Source organism: Syngnathoides biaculeatus, chromosome 4 (genome assembly GCF_019802595.1).
Source record: "Syngnathoides biaculeatus isolate LvHL_M chromosome 4, ASM1980259v1, whole genome shotgun sequence".
NCBI classification, from domain to species: Eukaryota; Metazoa; Chordata; class Actinopteri; order Syngnathiformes; family Syngnathidae; genus Syngnathoides; species Syngnathoides biaculeatus.
Window position 1 is genome coordinate 21,439,854 of NC_084643.1, and position 15,384 is coordinate 21,455,237.

General features: G+C 39.9%; 1 protein-coding gene across 4 annotated transcripts in view; it reads left to right on the forward strand.

Moving 5' to 3' along the window:
* unc5db (unc-5 netrin receptor Db) overlaps nt 1-15,374 on the forward strand; it is a 201,617-nt gene extending 186,243 nt beyond the window's left edge. For all 4 annotated transcript variants that reach the window (XM_061817331.1, XM_061817334.1, XM_061817332.1 and 1 more), the window contains 5 exons: nt 2,084-2,233; nt 5,364-5,528; nt 6,784-6,962; nt 11,120-11,370; nt 14,352-15,374. In XM_061817331.1, the coding sequence (XP_061673315.1) occupies nt 2,084-2,233; nt 5,364-5,528; nt 6,784-6,962; nt 11,120-11,324 (699 nt within the window). In that variant the 3' untranslated portion in view covers nt 11,325-11,370; nt 14,352-15,374. The remainder of the gene's footprint in view (nt 1-2,083; nt 2,234-5,363; nt 5,529-6,783; nt 6,963-11,119; nt 11,371-14,351) is intronic.
* The last annotated feature ends 10 nt before the right edge of the window (nt 15,375-15,384 follow it).

The following is a 15,384-nucleotide window of genomic DNA, read 5'->3' on the forward strand; positions in this document are numbered from 1 at the left end:
CTCATGAGTGCAATCATTGTGTAGTACTGTACATCATTTCTCTGGCAAATTAATCACTTCATACTAGGTGACTCACCAACTAGGTGATTTACTAGTTTACTAGTAACTAGTAAATCACGCCTTAGTGGATCATAAATGACGGAACCACTCTTCAGTTCTTCAGTACTCAAATTCAGTGAGCTCAGTTCACTGAGGTTCACTCAGTCCCTCCTCTGCTTGCACGATGCTGCTTGACGCTGGCTGCTCATTTGTCATTCGCCAAAGTGAGTGACATTGCTTGCGAGTCCCCTACATGCTGGCTGCTGATTGGTCATTCGCCGATTATTCAGAAGTGAATGACAGAACACTTCAACAGTTCCGTTTCCGCTCCCAGGTGACCAGGCAAAAAGAATCATCCATCCATTTTCTTAGCATCTTATCCTCACAAGGGTCGCGGGAGTGCAGGAGCCTATCTCAGCTGTCATCGGGCAGGAGGCAGGGTTCACTGGTTGCCAGCCAATCGCAGTGCACATACAGACAGACAGCAGTTCCATTCACAGTCACACCGAGGGGCGATTTAGAGTGGCCAATTAATGTTGCATTTGTTTGGGATGTGGGAGGAAACCGCAGTGCCCAGAGAAAGCCCACGCAGGCACGGCGAGAACATGCAAACTCCACACCAGCGGTGGCACAGGTATTGAACCCGGGTCCTCAGAATTGTGAGGCCAGCGGTTTACAGCTGTGCCACTGTGCTACCACAAAACAAACTTCTGTGCAAAATTAATATTTCAAATAGAATAAATGACTTTGAAAAACGTATCCAAAACATGCAAATTTACCAAGGGCTGCCAGAATAAATATGTTGTTACAGAGTGGAATCACAAATTGCATGTTAATGGAAACAAATGCATTTTAGGAATAAAAGGCAATAACATTAGGACTTACAAGCACTGCCTGATTTTCATTTGGAAATCCCCACCAACATATGAAATTGTCAAGCAAGGGTATGGCTCTCTTTTTCTGCTTGACTGTACGTCAGTCGTGCACGGTAGTAAGCTCCAAATATGTGATTTTGCTTTCTATTTCCTTTCCAATATGGTCAGGCCAGCCTACAGTCAAAGTCGAGAAAGTAGCTACAACGATTATTAATGCTTTGCATTACAGTAACAATAATGCACAGCACCTCCGCCAACATGCTACGATCATGTAATCAAGGGCTCGAGGGATGTTACAAACAGCAGATCAGGGACAGGTGACTCTAAATTTCTCTAAGTTCAAATAAATCATGATACATCAAAGTTTACAACAATGCTTTACAGGGACAATAAGATAAATTGATTCATTATGTCTATCTATGATCTCAGTATGACTCATTCTCATATTGAGATCTATGGCAGATGAGCCAATGTATGCTCCAGGTTGTCTCTGTTCTTGTTTCACCAACATTTGTCTTCAGTCTGTTTTCATGCCCGTTGAAATGACAATATGCAATTTGCCGAAAGCACATTCCTCTGAACAAATAAGTACGCACTCGTGGATATCCCACAGTGATCATGGCTCTCAATCTGAGTGACCTTACATCAGTTACACTTGTGTTTGCAATGATTGAAATACTCTAGGAGAGACAGGCCAGGCATGAAACCATCCCAGTGGGACACTCAACAGTGATGACAAATAATCACCTGCAAGCAACAACAGAAGAGCTCTTTCATCATCACAAATTCAATTTGGGAGACAGACGTTTGCCACCGACAAACACTCAAACGTTTCAGCAGTGTTGACTCCAAGCTTCATTCTGCTGTGTTGATTCTTGTGAATGTGAGGCTAATGGAGAGCACAAGTGGAAGGATTTGTTCAAGTGGAGATATGCCAGTCACTTCTTGCCAACACATTTCAACATTCACATTTGTGATGAGGCAAGAAGAAGCTTTTGACCCAAAATAAAAAGGGGTTAGTAACAGGTGTCCATACAGAAATGCAAACGTGTCTATCTTGTATTTTCTTTTGGCTTCCTATTATTCACGTCAATTACATTGATACTTTCTTTAACTGTCCCACTTAATCAAGCATTCCTTTTCCTCTCTGGTGCCCTTTTGTCACCTAGGGGGTGGTGGCAGCAGAGAAGAGTAGAGGGGGCCAGCTACTTGAGGAGCCAAAGATGCTGCCTTTTCGAGCGAACACCTTCAGCCTACAGGTGTCTATCCAGGACGTCCCACAGTTCCTGTGGAGCATCAAGCCCTTTACCACCTGTCAGGTAATGGTTGGCACAGTTGAAAAATTGCCCTAAAGGATGACAACCGATCAGTGATAATTAGCATGACCATGTTTATACTGTTTACAACTACAGTTGTCGCTATGGTGTGTCAAGGATGTTTCTCGCATATTTCTTCCTCAAATAGAATGAAAACTTCTTTTGCTTTTTTTTTATACACTGCATAATTGATCTAGTCATTCATTTGATATTTTAATAATCTTAAACACATGTATATTTTCTCATAACATTGCAGAATTATTCCTGCTGTATTTTAATTCTAGTATAGTGGGCACTTGGCAGGTCCCTTAAACCGCTTCATTCAATCTGTGTCGATGCAGTGCTTTATAATTGTATTTTGACCACTTTGACACCATAAATACCAGTATTTTTTAAAAATCTTACAAAAGCATGTTTCACTTGCATTTTTGTGAACTCTCAATGAGATCCCCACTGATTTAATTTTTTTATATTAAAATCCGAGCAAGCTCTCTCAGCTTCACTGAGAAGTCACAAATTACTGTAGTCGTTCACACTCTTAATAATTTTTTTAATCTCCACTGTATGTAAACTGTCCATGAATTGTCCTTACACAATAAGCATGTAGAATTTATATTTTTTTTGTAAAACAGCCAATTAGAATATTCAAAGCTAGATTGAATAGTAGCAATGTTTTAGCAATGAAAATGCCTTTACAGTTGAATATCTTCTACTGACCAGTGTATTGTTAGTGTTGGTTATTTGATTGATTTTATTTTTTTTTTTTAACTACCGCTGCGGCATGAATATTATATTGGGTGGTGGGCTAATACAATTTGTTAAGGGCCATCTATTTGAATATGTACTATCTAGTGGCGGAAATAGAACAGATTTTATTTTACAAAATGTAAAATTACAAATGTTATGAGCGATCAAAACGCATATCAGATGCGCGCCCTCACAGCAGAGGTCTGACCGAGAATAACATTTCCAACTTTCTTTTACACACATGTTCACTCACTCTCATCTTTTTTTATCAGCAATTTACTCAGCAGATGCTACTTCCTGCTGTCCTACCCTGAGTGTAATCAAAGTCGACGCTATCAAAAGAAAATGATGGAGAAAGTGAAAAGAAACAAAACGTTACAGGGAAAAGATTTGATAACGTTATCAAGCTGTTTCACTTCAAACAACAAATTACCGTTTTAAGACTAACATGTCTGCAACTGTTTGGTGGAGAGATGCTACTGTGCGTCCGGACTACTGTAAGGGTGCCCTTGAGCAAGGCAACCCACTTTCATGAACTTTAGGGCAACTAGGCATTGCTTTCTGCATTTTCTGCTGTCTAAATAAACAAACAGTAGGAGGAAATACTTGCTGACTATCTTAGTTGCTGCCGCTATGAACACATTAAAGTGCCACTGACATCCCTATCTAAATTGTAAAATTATTATTGTTGTGAAAATTACATATAATATTATTCATTTCAATGTCTATACGAAAAAATAAATATGAGTGGAGAGCGTGACATTCATGCGCAAAGTTGCGTAAGTCTCACTCGACATCCAAGTGGTAACCATATTGCCTGCTACGTCATTTACGGCTGTTACATGGGACAGTCGCCATTGAGAAGATGCTCTGCCACCGGCTATGGGAGACCAACAACAGAGTTTTTTGGATTTTTCTGACGCCCCTCCTGGCACGGAAGCTCTTTTCAAAGAAGAGAACATCTCACAATCGAGTGAAGTGACCGGCGCAATATTACCCTGTCGTTTCGAGCCATATTTAGATGATATGCGGATCACTTCTAACTAAGAGACTCCTCGACAGTATGTATGACAGTATGTAGCATACTCAGGATGACCCATCCGGGGCGAAACACCAGTGGCCGGTGGTGGGGGAGCTCCTTTCTTTTCCCACACGTGGCCAAACCACCTCCCCGCCCGATCCACCTCCACGGCGGCGACGAACAACGCCTCCCACGGCCGCGAGCGACTATGAACAACACCGCAGCAAATTAGTGTACTCGATGTTATTTATTGTTCAAGATTGTGGCATTCAGAATGTTACATGCTGGTGCAAAGTATACAAAGATAATAATAAGTAACTGCATCATTGAAATCTCCTCCAGTATGAATCTTTCCTTTTTCGGAATCATAAACACGTGATATCGAGAAAAAAAAAGTAAGACAGACTGCTGCAATCAACCACCACTGTTTACTTGATAACTATTTTTTTTACCTGTGGCAGAAATTTGCAGAGCTGCTGAGGTGTGCCCTGACTTAAAGAATACAGCGAATGCAGGGTGAAAGCTCTGTGCTTCAAAGTCATCCACCTTCTCAACAGCCTTATTTATGAGAGCCTCGGGACAGCAGGAACACTTCGCTTTGGTGGAGCAGGTGTAGAATAATAGCCGAGCATTGTCGCATACGTCAAGTCAGCTTAGAGTGCTAAACAGCATCCAAGCTTTTCGCCTGTACTGTACTCCAAACCCCCCAACCCGACCCCAACCCCCTACCAGTGCCTGACTATTATCTGCCTCTTTGTGCTGTGCCGAGTAGTCAAGATCAAAATCACGGGGGTCAGGTCTTCAGCAGGAACATAGGTCAACACTTTTAATACAGTCTCCTCGGAGAATCACTGATGAGTCAAATATTAATATGCAGATTTGGCAGCAATGGAATCCAGAAGAGGTCATAGGTATTCCTGGAGGTTTGCTGGTTCTCCAGAATTGAAATATAGATGAAATAAATTTTTCAACAGTCATTAAAAACTGAACCTTATTATATATTAGCTATACAAGCGTGTAAATTTTAAAATGCCTCTCAGCGCAAATCCTATTCTCATGAGAATCATCCATCCATCCGTCCATTTTCTTTATCGCTTGTCCTAATTGGGTGGGCGGCATGGCACACACTGGACTGCTTGCCAGCCAGTCACTGGGCATATGTAGACAAACAGCCATTCGTCCTCGTTTTTGCTGTCACATTTTACACAATTACACTTTGGAGTCTTCACTTCACCCAACATGCACGTTGTTGGAACAGGAGACGAAGGCAGAGGAACCTACTGTTGCAGCGAATGTGTGCGTAAGAATGGTTCCTGTTTTTGGCATACCACTGTTGTGTACCCTGTCGCTATGTGTTGCTCCTAGGAATTCTCCTTCCCCCAAGTGTGGTGCAGCAACCACCAGCCTCTGCACTGTGCCTTCTCTCTAGAGAGATACAGCCCAGCCACCACCCAACTCTCCTGCAAAATCAGCGTGCGCCAGGTCAAAGGCCATGAACAGATTCTGCAGGTTTACACAGCGGTTGGCAAGGTGAGCCACTTGGGCGGGGGCGCAGGCGGGAGACACATGGGACAATGAACTTTCTTGCTCAACCTTTGTGTAACCTTCCTGCATCATGGACACTGTCAGCAGGGGCAGCTCTCCTGAGCATGCGTTGTGTATTATTAGAGTGAGGATAGCACTATTTTCTCTCCCAAAATTGTACAATAAATACAGTACATAACAGCCATCGAGCCACTTCCATGCATTTAGGAATTTTTATTCATGGAGACACTTTGTCCAGAAAATAAGTAGTTTCACTTTCACATGCATGAACACCTGGGAGCTTCTCAGAGTAACAAGCGTCTTCTGTCAGCAGCTGAGCGGCTCCACTGGAGCAGCTCGGAGTTTGAAATCCTTAGTCAAGAGCACCTTGACAAGCGTCTGTTTAGGCAGAGGAGAGTGATACTCTTCTGCTCACAAGTCCTTTTTCACACTCACTCACTTACATGCTTATCTTGCCTGAGGCCTTCAACACTGCTAAGCTTTCATCATCCCAGGTGGATGAATTATTTGTCAGATGTGTAAACTAAACAGATTTTTTTTTTACACCCACAACAGTGGTAGAGCTGTATAATATACCGGATTATTAGCTCTGTCAGAGCACAAAAATGACAAATCATGGTGGCTATTTTAATTAGCAAACCTAATTTAATATTCCTCCTGACACTACTTCAAATATATATATCAAAACAATTTTCAGTAAATTATTATGCAATGTACCAATTGTAATTATTCAAAGTCACTCAGGTTGTTTGGGGATGTTTGGACAGCTTGGCTTTTTGCTAAAAAAATAAATAAAATGGAAATAGTGTCATTTTGGACACATTGACTGCATACGCAATATACAACTACCATTTGGGAGTGTGACAAGGGGTTGCCTGCATACGCGAGTACACTACGTCGATTCATAAATTATAGTCTTGTTCTGGATGTTTGCTTTCACCAGTCGAGAGACATTAGTACCATAACACCAATTCTTAATCCGAATAGAGTACATGCAGAGTGTCCAAAAATATGTTCTTTAAAATATCAGGAGTTGGTTTGTATGGTCCATTTTTAGTTGTTAGTGCAACTAATTCTTATTTTATTGTGTACAAACCTTTTGATGACATTATATACAGATGCAGGATAATGTTGCTGGTATCATGTTTATGACTATTCCAAAAAATAAATAAATAAAATATCCCAGACATCTGGGCAGTAACAGATGAAAACATGTCTGACGCCTCTTCTTTTCCCCTAGACCGAAAAGGAATTGGTTCCAATTTTCATGCAGACAGACTGCACCATCACCTCTCAGACAGGGCCCAAGGCTTTCAAAATCCCCTTATCCATCCGCCAGAGGATTTGTGCCACCTTTGACACTGCCAACGCCAAGGGCAAGGACTGGCAACTCTTAGCCCACAAACTCCACTTAAATCGGTGAGCTGCTTTCCTCGCTTGCATTTGATGTGAGATTGTGTCAAATTTGGAACCTTTGCTCTGCTGATGAGACTGACTGAAAGTGTTGTATGCATGTAATAGTGGGATTTCTTTTCTTTGGTCGTTAAAATGCAAAGAATCCATTCAACACAGAGAGAATAATCAGGCTTGTTAGGCACACTAACACTAATTGTTCTGTATTTCGGACAGGGACATTGTTTTATGTTGTTTTATCAATAATATAGAGTGAAAGATAGGGACGCATTGTATTGCAGTTTTAATGTTATTTTTCTGACCTATGATTGGCTGGTGACCAGCCCAAGGTGTCAACACGTGCACAACCCTAAAGTGGACAAGCAGTATCGAAAATGGATATTTTGTCCCATGTTTCCTGATCAGACAACACACACAGGCTACCGAAACAATATAGTAAGACGCAATAGGAGATCTGTTTCAAAAATTATTCGACCAATGTAATTAAACTCAGTTTTGATTGAAAGCCAACTATTTGCTTTTGTTTATTTTTTCAGCATGATGCAGTGCAATTGTAAATTACTGCTAAGTTCAATTACAAGATGAAACTTTATGTTAATTGTTAACTCAACATTTAATGTTTACCGCTGTAAAAGGTGATTTTTGTGATGACCGGTGTTTACCTGATCAAAACAACAGTATGTGCACTTGTAAGGATATGTGTGTGTGTGCGTGTGTGTCCGTGTGTTTAACGAATGGGGGAGCCCCTCTTGTGAGGGTGATTTAGATCTTCATTTTATTTTGTTTTTTTTCCAGGATTTTAGATTGTGGTGGATATTTAATCTCTTGCTAAGAGGACTGGTTCACGAGGGGCCACTGTCTTGGAGTCCTTTGGTGTTCCGAATTATCTAGATAAGATTTCCTCTCCACACTGGGTGGCTTTGGTTCACGCCAAATGTTGCAGCCTTTGAAGTTACTTTCTTTCTTTGTCCTTGGAGAGTTCTAATGAGCTGCAGTGAAACACTGACCCCTACTGGACTATCCGTCTCTTGCAAAATCAATGGCATGCAAATCTTAATCTCCTCCAGTTCAGAGTAGTTCTTTGAGATGGAATTATATTCTAGAATATGTTTTGAATTCTGTAAAGTTTTTCAAGCGTTGTGTGTGTGTGTGTTCATTTAAGTTAATGAAATCATAGTGCGCCAAGTCATATTTATATTGTACTAAAGTTTACAATTAATTATTTGGGAGTTGTGGGAGTAGCACGTTTTGTATTTAATTTAAATATACATTCAATGTAATTGATTTGGTTTTCCTTAGAAATCGGAAGGTGCTTATAGGTCTTAATCAAAACTTGCACTTCTTTAAATAAAACTTGATGTCCTCAAATGCTTAGTAATGTGTCAATGCCGGTAAATTTATTTGCATATAATTATCAACATGTTTAATCCTTTTGGAAATTACATGTCCTATTGTAATTATACCACTTGCGGCATTTAAAGAGCACCCATTATGCAAATGGCCACCTCTATATTTATATTCCGGGAGAGTACCAGAGATTATTTGCACCCAAAAAAAGTATAAAGTTTTTGTGCTGATGAACGATATTATAACTAGGGAGAATTTGGCAGGATGAAGGAATGAATATATAAAGCGGGATTAAAAAAAGAGAAGGTTACTGAACAAAGTGGAATAACCATAGATTTTGTAGCTGACAAGTGGTTCTGCAGAGCTGCGGATGTCCATTTTCTTTTCTTTTTGCGTGGATGCCACTACATCATCAGTGACTCTGCACAGAAATGTTCTCTACAAAATTTTGAAAATATGGAAATTCTGACAAACTTTGCCAAACAGTTTTGGAAGTGAATTTTTATAGGTTGACCCCATGAAGGCACGGATGACAGCAGCAAGAAAAGGACAACAACCTGGAAACAGTGCAATTTTATTGACAATGCAAAATTAAAAAAAAAATGTTCACGAAGGTTGGAACTGTTGCTAATTTCATGCTCACGGAAAGCACAGCCCTGCATTTTAGTCCTTTCTCAAAGCTTGACCTACTTTTTATTTCTTTATGACAATCCTGACTGTAGACAAGTAAACTTGATGTAATCAGCATGTTTATTTTTTTTCCTTTCATACAGTCTCGAAGCTATAATTTATTAGGATTTATGATTATGACTATTGCATGGAGATGTTTTTGACAAAATTTTGAAAAATTTAATTGAATTTGAAAAACAAATTGTTCTGGAAGTGAATTTTAGTGAATACACAACTGTGCGCCTCCATAAAATCACATGTAGAAATACAAGAATTTTCATGATCATTTTGTTTACTTAATCTTCATGATTTCATTAAATCAATGGATTATCAATCTTGATTCTGACATGTAAATGAGGACCTGGGTTTATGCAATTTGTTTTGCATACAACATCATTTTGTGATCATCCATAACGGGCAGCGCTGATAAGCACGTCATCTCCATCCTCGCTATCTGCACTTTACAGAAGCTGCAGAAAAGTAGCAAGCTTTTATGTTTAGTTTCTAGTTGGACACAAGAAAGCAGCAGAGTTGGGCCACAAATACAAATGAGAAGCTTATAACGACTAAGCATTGTGAACAAACAAAAATCCTTCCAGTGTGGTGGTGGAGCAGAATAAACTATAAGGATACATTTGGTTTGAAAAGGTTCAAGAATATCTGGCTGGAAGTGTCAAAGTATTCAGGTTCATCCTCCCCAGGCCAATGTTTCCAATCTGAATAATAGTAGAGTTTAGTGTTTTAGTCTTTGTTTTAATTAGCAATGAAGAGCAACATTCTTATGGGATTCATTTCCAAGCATTTGGCACATTACACATTATCCTGTGAATCACTGAACTAATATTTATTTGTATAAATGCAGTTTCTGAAATGAGCTGAGCTTCACATGTGTTTTGTTTCGAGTCAGTCAAGTTATGACAAATCTAAAGTCTAAACTAGCATTATTGCCCAGTGTGATTGGACTACATTCCACAATTCGTTTTTAAGTTTCTTCATGCTTTGATTTGGTATAAAATGTGCAGTATTCCCAATGCATGTATAAATAGAAAGCATTACTATATAAGGATTTTGGCCAGCACGGTGGAGCAACTGGTTACAGTGTTCTGACGACTGGGGTTGAAATCCCGGCCCCGCCTGTGTGGAGTATGCATGTTCTTTCCATGTCTACGTAGGTTTTCTCCGGGCACTCCAGTTTCCTACCACATCCCAAAAACATGCATTTATTGGAGACTCTAAATTGTCCCTTGGTGTGATTGTGAGTGCGACTGTTGTCTGTCTCCACATGCCCTGTGGTTGGCTGGCAACCAGTTCACAGTATACCCTCCCTCCTGCCTGATGACAGCTGGGATAGGCTCCAGAACTCCTGTGACCCTTGTGAGGATAAGCAGCTCAGAAAAAGGATGGATTAATGTATTTGTTGCTGCGTGGGTTTTCTTTGGGCACTCCGGTTTCCTCTCACATCCCAAAACATGGATGGTAGGTGAATTGAAGACTCTAAACATCCCAGAGATGTGAATGAGTCCTTGTTTCTATGTGTCCTGCGATTGGCTGGCGACCAGTTCAGGGTGTACCCCTCCTCCTGCCGGATGACAGCTGGGATAGGCTCCTGCTCTCCTGCGACCCTTGTGAGGATAAGCGGTTCAGAAAATGAATAGATGGATAAGGATTCTGTGCTTTACACATTTTTTTGACACACACTATTATTCTGAAGACAAATGTACGTATGTTGAGGAGTTAAGCGTGAGATCAGTGATTAGTGACAGGAAGGATCCTGACCTCACTTCCTGCCAAGTCACTCCAGAGCAGGCAAAATATGGCAAGCCAAGCCATGACAGTAGCGTTCCTGTTAGTCCCATCCCACTGACATTACCATGAATAATAATGATGGTTCAGGGAATAGAATACGATGCAATTGAAAAAAAGAAGGGGTCAATAATGTAACATATACACTTTATACTAAGGATGCTATCTGGCTCAAATGAAAAAGAATGGGACACTGTTAAAGCAGCACACAAGAGACCATTTTAATTCCATCGTGTGTAACAGCCAGGTGTTCCAAGATATGTGTCCATATCTAATACCAACAAATTGTTTTCCTACTCCCAGTGTTGATTATTTCTTTCATCTCTATTTTTGTATCTCAACAGAAACCTTGGTTATTTTGCAAAGCAGCAGAGTCCCTCAGCCGTCATACTGTGCTTATGGGAGGCTCGCCACCAAGACACGGCTGACCTTGACTCTCTTGCCTGTGCTCTCGAGGAAATTGGCAAGATTCACCTCAAAGGTTCCCGCAAGGATCAGGATGAGCAGGAGACGGACTTGAATCAAATACAGGAGAGCAGTCTGAGATGAATGTGCACATTTGCAAATCATCAGTTACAAGGTTCAGCAGGCTGAGGTGAGAACGTCAAGAAGTCTTAGAACAGACAATGAAGTGTGCCGGTGTGGCGCAATGTGTCAATGTTGACACAATCATCTGTCTCAATGGGAAGAGATTTGGCTTTACCTGCTGTGGATTCTACTGCTACTACTACTGTCCTCTTTATTAAGCAGTCAGCTATGGCCACTGCTAACCAACTTCTTCACTTTATTCTTAGTTGACAATTTAATTTTATGTTTACCATCCGAGTGGATGGGTGGGAGAGACAGATATTTTGTGTCTAGTCGTTTTTGATTTGCCGTGAGAACAAAAAGAGAAATCCACCCTCTCCTGTGGATGCTGGTATTGGCAGAAGATACTAATTGCATACAGTAAATGTTGTGTTTGTGAAAATTCAAGGAATTGGATCATATTCATCTCTTAAAACTGTCCTGAAGATCGAGTTCTACAGACTTTGGAGAAAATCGTGTATGTTGTATGATAAAATTATGATATTCTTTCGATCATCTACACTATGGCAGCATGGTTAGAGTGACTGCCTGATGTGGTCGCATTGTCCAGTGCTTGAGTGATTTCATAGCACCTTTTTACAGCTGATAAGAGTTTCTTTTTTTTTTTCACTGACTGAAAAATGAGTTAATTTCCTCGAGCTGTTGGGGCTGCGTGTCTGGGGCTTACCAACCAATTATACCGTTAAGAGCTATCATGTTGACTTCACATGCGCAGACCAAACAAAATTCCATGCATCTCCATTTTAACGGGGTAGCGGGATGACTCCAAAACTGGAAATAAAGATTACTCCGACTTTGTGGTTGTCGGATCACAGAACGGAACAGTAAAATTAAATATAATAAAACCGGTAGGAATTGCAGAAATATGGTCCTCTATATTACTCTGCTAGTTTCTGTTTTTGTTCATATTATTGTTATATTTGGCAGCCTAGTTAACAAACAGAAAGGCACGTGGAGTTTATAAATTATTGCATTCATGAGTTGTTTATTTACTGCGGGAAGAAATGAGTACAGTATATTGACCGACTTTTGCAACCAACTACAGTAAGTCAGATAATTCAAATATCTCCAAACTGCATGGTTACTGCCTTAGTCGAATGTAAACCATCCCATGTTGGTACCATTAAGTAACATAAATGTGTGTTGTAGTCAATGCATTTGCTGTACGTATGTTCCTTCAGAGCAACAAAATATACAGAATATCATGAAATTAACAATCATCTGTAGGCATACTCAATGATTAATGGAGTTATCTGAAGGAGCTGCGTGTCCCGATACAACACCTGGTTCATCAGTTATTCAGGAAATTGGTAATTATAGTTCGTGTTAATCGGTTTCAAAACATCACTTGTGAATTTATTACACGCTTGATGATTTGGAGTGCCACTTTTGATGTATGCCTTATGGTTTGTTAAACAAAATATTCTCTGGGAAATATTGAAAACTGGGGGCACAATTGCGGCATAGTTGGAATGCTATCATTCAAATTGGAAAATTGCCACAGTTATCTGCAAATATTAGAAGTGCAATGAGGTTGAAAAAAAATTAAGTGAAATTCTGGGGTAAAAAGCAGGAGTGCAAGAATCTCAAAATTATATTTAATTTCAAAACCAAAAACACTACAGGTAAACTAATGACACAAAACTTGAGATAATGAGAGAAATGTGACTCACAGCAACAGACTACAAATGAAAACGAACTAACCAGTACTGGAAGAAAAGGGGATCTAAATGCAAGCAAACTGACAAGACTATGAGGAAATCCTGGACAAGACACATGTGGCTGCAGGGAGTTGATAGGTTGATACAAGGTTCTTTTTCAAGACAATAACCAAATGAGCAGAAAGGATGTGAACATGTGACAGGAAAACTTGACAAAAGCATGAAACTAAATAATCAGAACCAAGTCAAGAAAAAAAAATGCAGGCCATGCCTAATGTGGTGTGTTGTATCATAAATCAGTTTGAGTTTTAAATATATTAGCAACGCAATTGCCTTCATCAAGTGTCAAAACTCATTCAGTTTCCTGTTTACAGATGCATTTTAATCACAAAGGGCACTATTTTCCTGACTGGCTCAAATCCAGCACGGCGCGTGATGTAACTCTGCTGGAGGGCGACAACAATATGAGCGAGACCCGGTATTGATAATGTACTTGACCGGTGTACCAACCCCCAGTGCATTTTAAATGGGATGTGTGTGCTGGTGTGGGCGTCAACCACGCTGGCTTCAACGCTGTCCAATCGAAGCAGGTTATTGCATGCCCTTTAAAAGCAACGCACATAATCTTTCATTGTGACATCAAATAGGCGAGAGAGGACTCAGTGACCAGGACTGTAACATTGATACATTTACGGTATACCCTGATTAAAGGTCCGATTTTGGCTATTTAGACCTCTGTACGGTGACTTTATAATGTGGACTAGTACTGTATTCAAGTGTCTATTTCTTTAAAAAAAAAAAAAAAAAAGAAGACCATAGTTTTGACATACATGTGTCCAGAAAAGTCCTTTCTACAACTAACTACTTCTGTTTGATCCAGTTTTGTATCTCCTTTGTCCATCTTTGGTTAAGATGCCCCTGTTTTCACTGATTGGTTGCTTCCGTGTAGAAGCCCCAAACTTCACTACTTTCTTACGTTGACAGCTCTGGCACAGGAGTGGAGAGGTAGACAGATGTCTTCGTGAGTGACATCGATAATAAACTCGAGAAACTCAAACGAACGGAGTTCAGGCCTCTCGGCAGAAAAGCATCTGATATGCTTGGATGATTTTAATTCATGTTTACTGAGGCATTGTAGAGACAATATGACTTCCAAATAGTAGAAGATATTTGTTTGGCAAAATACAAGAACTTTAAATACTGAATGAGCTGGAGATCATTTCCTCGCGACTTAAGTGTCCGCAAACCTCATTGATTTAGTTTGTTTCCACAGCAAACATTTCAACATAATCCATTCAATTGATTGATTTCCACAATGATTTTATAGGTTGGATGCCCACTGTCGAAATAAATCTGTGATCCACCACCCAAGTCACCACCAAGACCTCACTCCATCAACTGCACCCCTTCACTGCTTGCACTGCTTTGTGCAAACGAGCGTTCCGCTGTTATGAATATCAAGATGCTATGACTACAGAGGCCAATATATTGTATTAGATGAGATGATGTTATATGGTGATATTCTTTTGGCTACTTTGAACAAGAATGATCAATAAGGTTTGTCATAGTGTGAACTTCAACGAATTGCCTTGTGTCCGAATGATGTGATTGACTTTACTGGGCGAATATAGTGTACAAAATTTTCTTTTGCCACTATCTGTATTTCTAACCAAAATAAATAACTATTGTGTGAATTATTTGATTAATCTCTAACAGTAACTGATGATCTATTTATTTACCACAACTAAAAAATGCCAAAACAAAATGTTTAACAGTGGCTTATGTTGCACTGACATCATCCTGGCTGCGTTAGTCAGCATTCACTTTAATTTTAGATTTGTGTCAGATATCTCAACTGTGCCTCTGTGGTTGATTAAAAACAATGTCAGACATGCACTTACACTGTCCTCACTATGTACTTTATAATGCTTTGGTTACACTGGCAAGTATTAACCCTGTTTCAGGTGAAAAGGTCTGAGGTTGTGTAAATGATTCCTTTTAACATGAGTTAGTCCTTCTCATGCTCTTTTTTCTTTTTTCTTTGTTTTATTTTCTTTATTTTCCGGGGGGCTGCACGCATGGCCTTTGGCATCAAATCACTGTTCTCGTGCCTTGTTTAACTACTATAAATGGTGGGTGTTGTAAAGAACCGATGGGAATGAAAAAAACAAATCACACTGATAAACATTAGGCAAAACGTATTTAAATTATATTACCGAATAGGCTACAGAGCTTTTCTAGTGCTGAACATCCTGGGTTTGGTAATATCAGGACAGCTTTATGGTATATTGGATCTATAAATATGGACATTTTGGATGTTTTCTGTACAGTAGAATTTGCAAATGTATACGCAGCCTTTT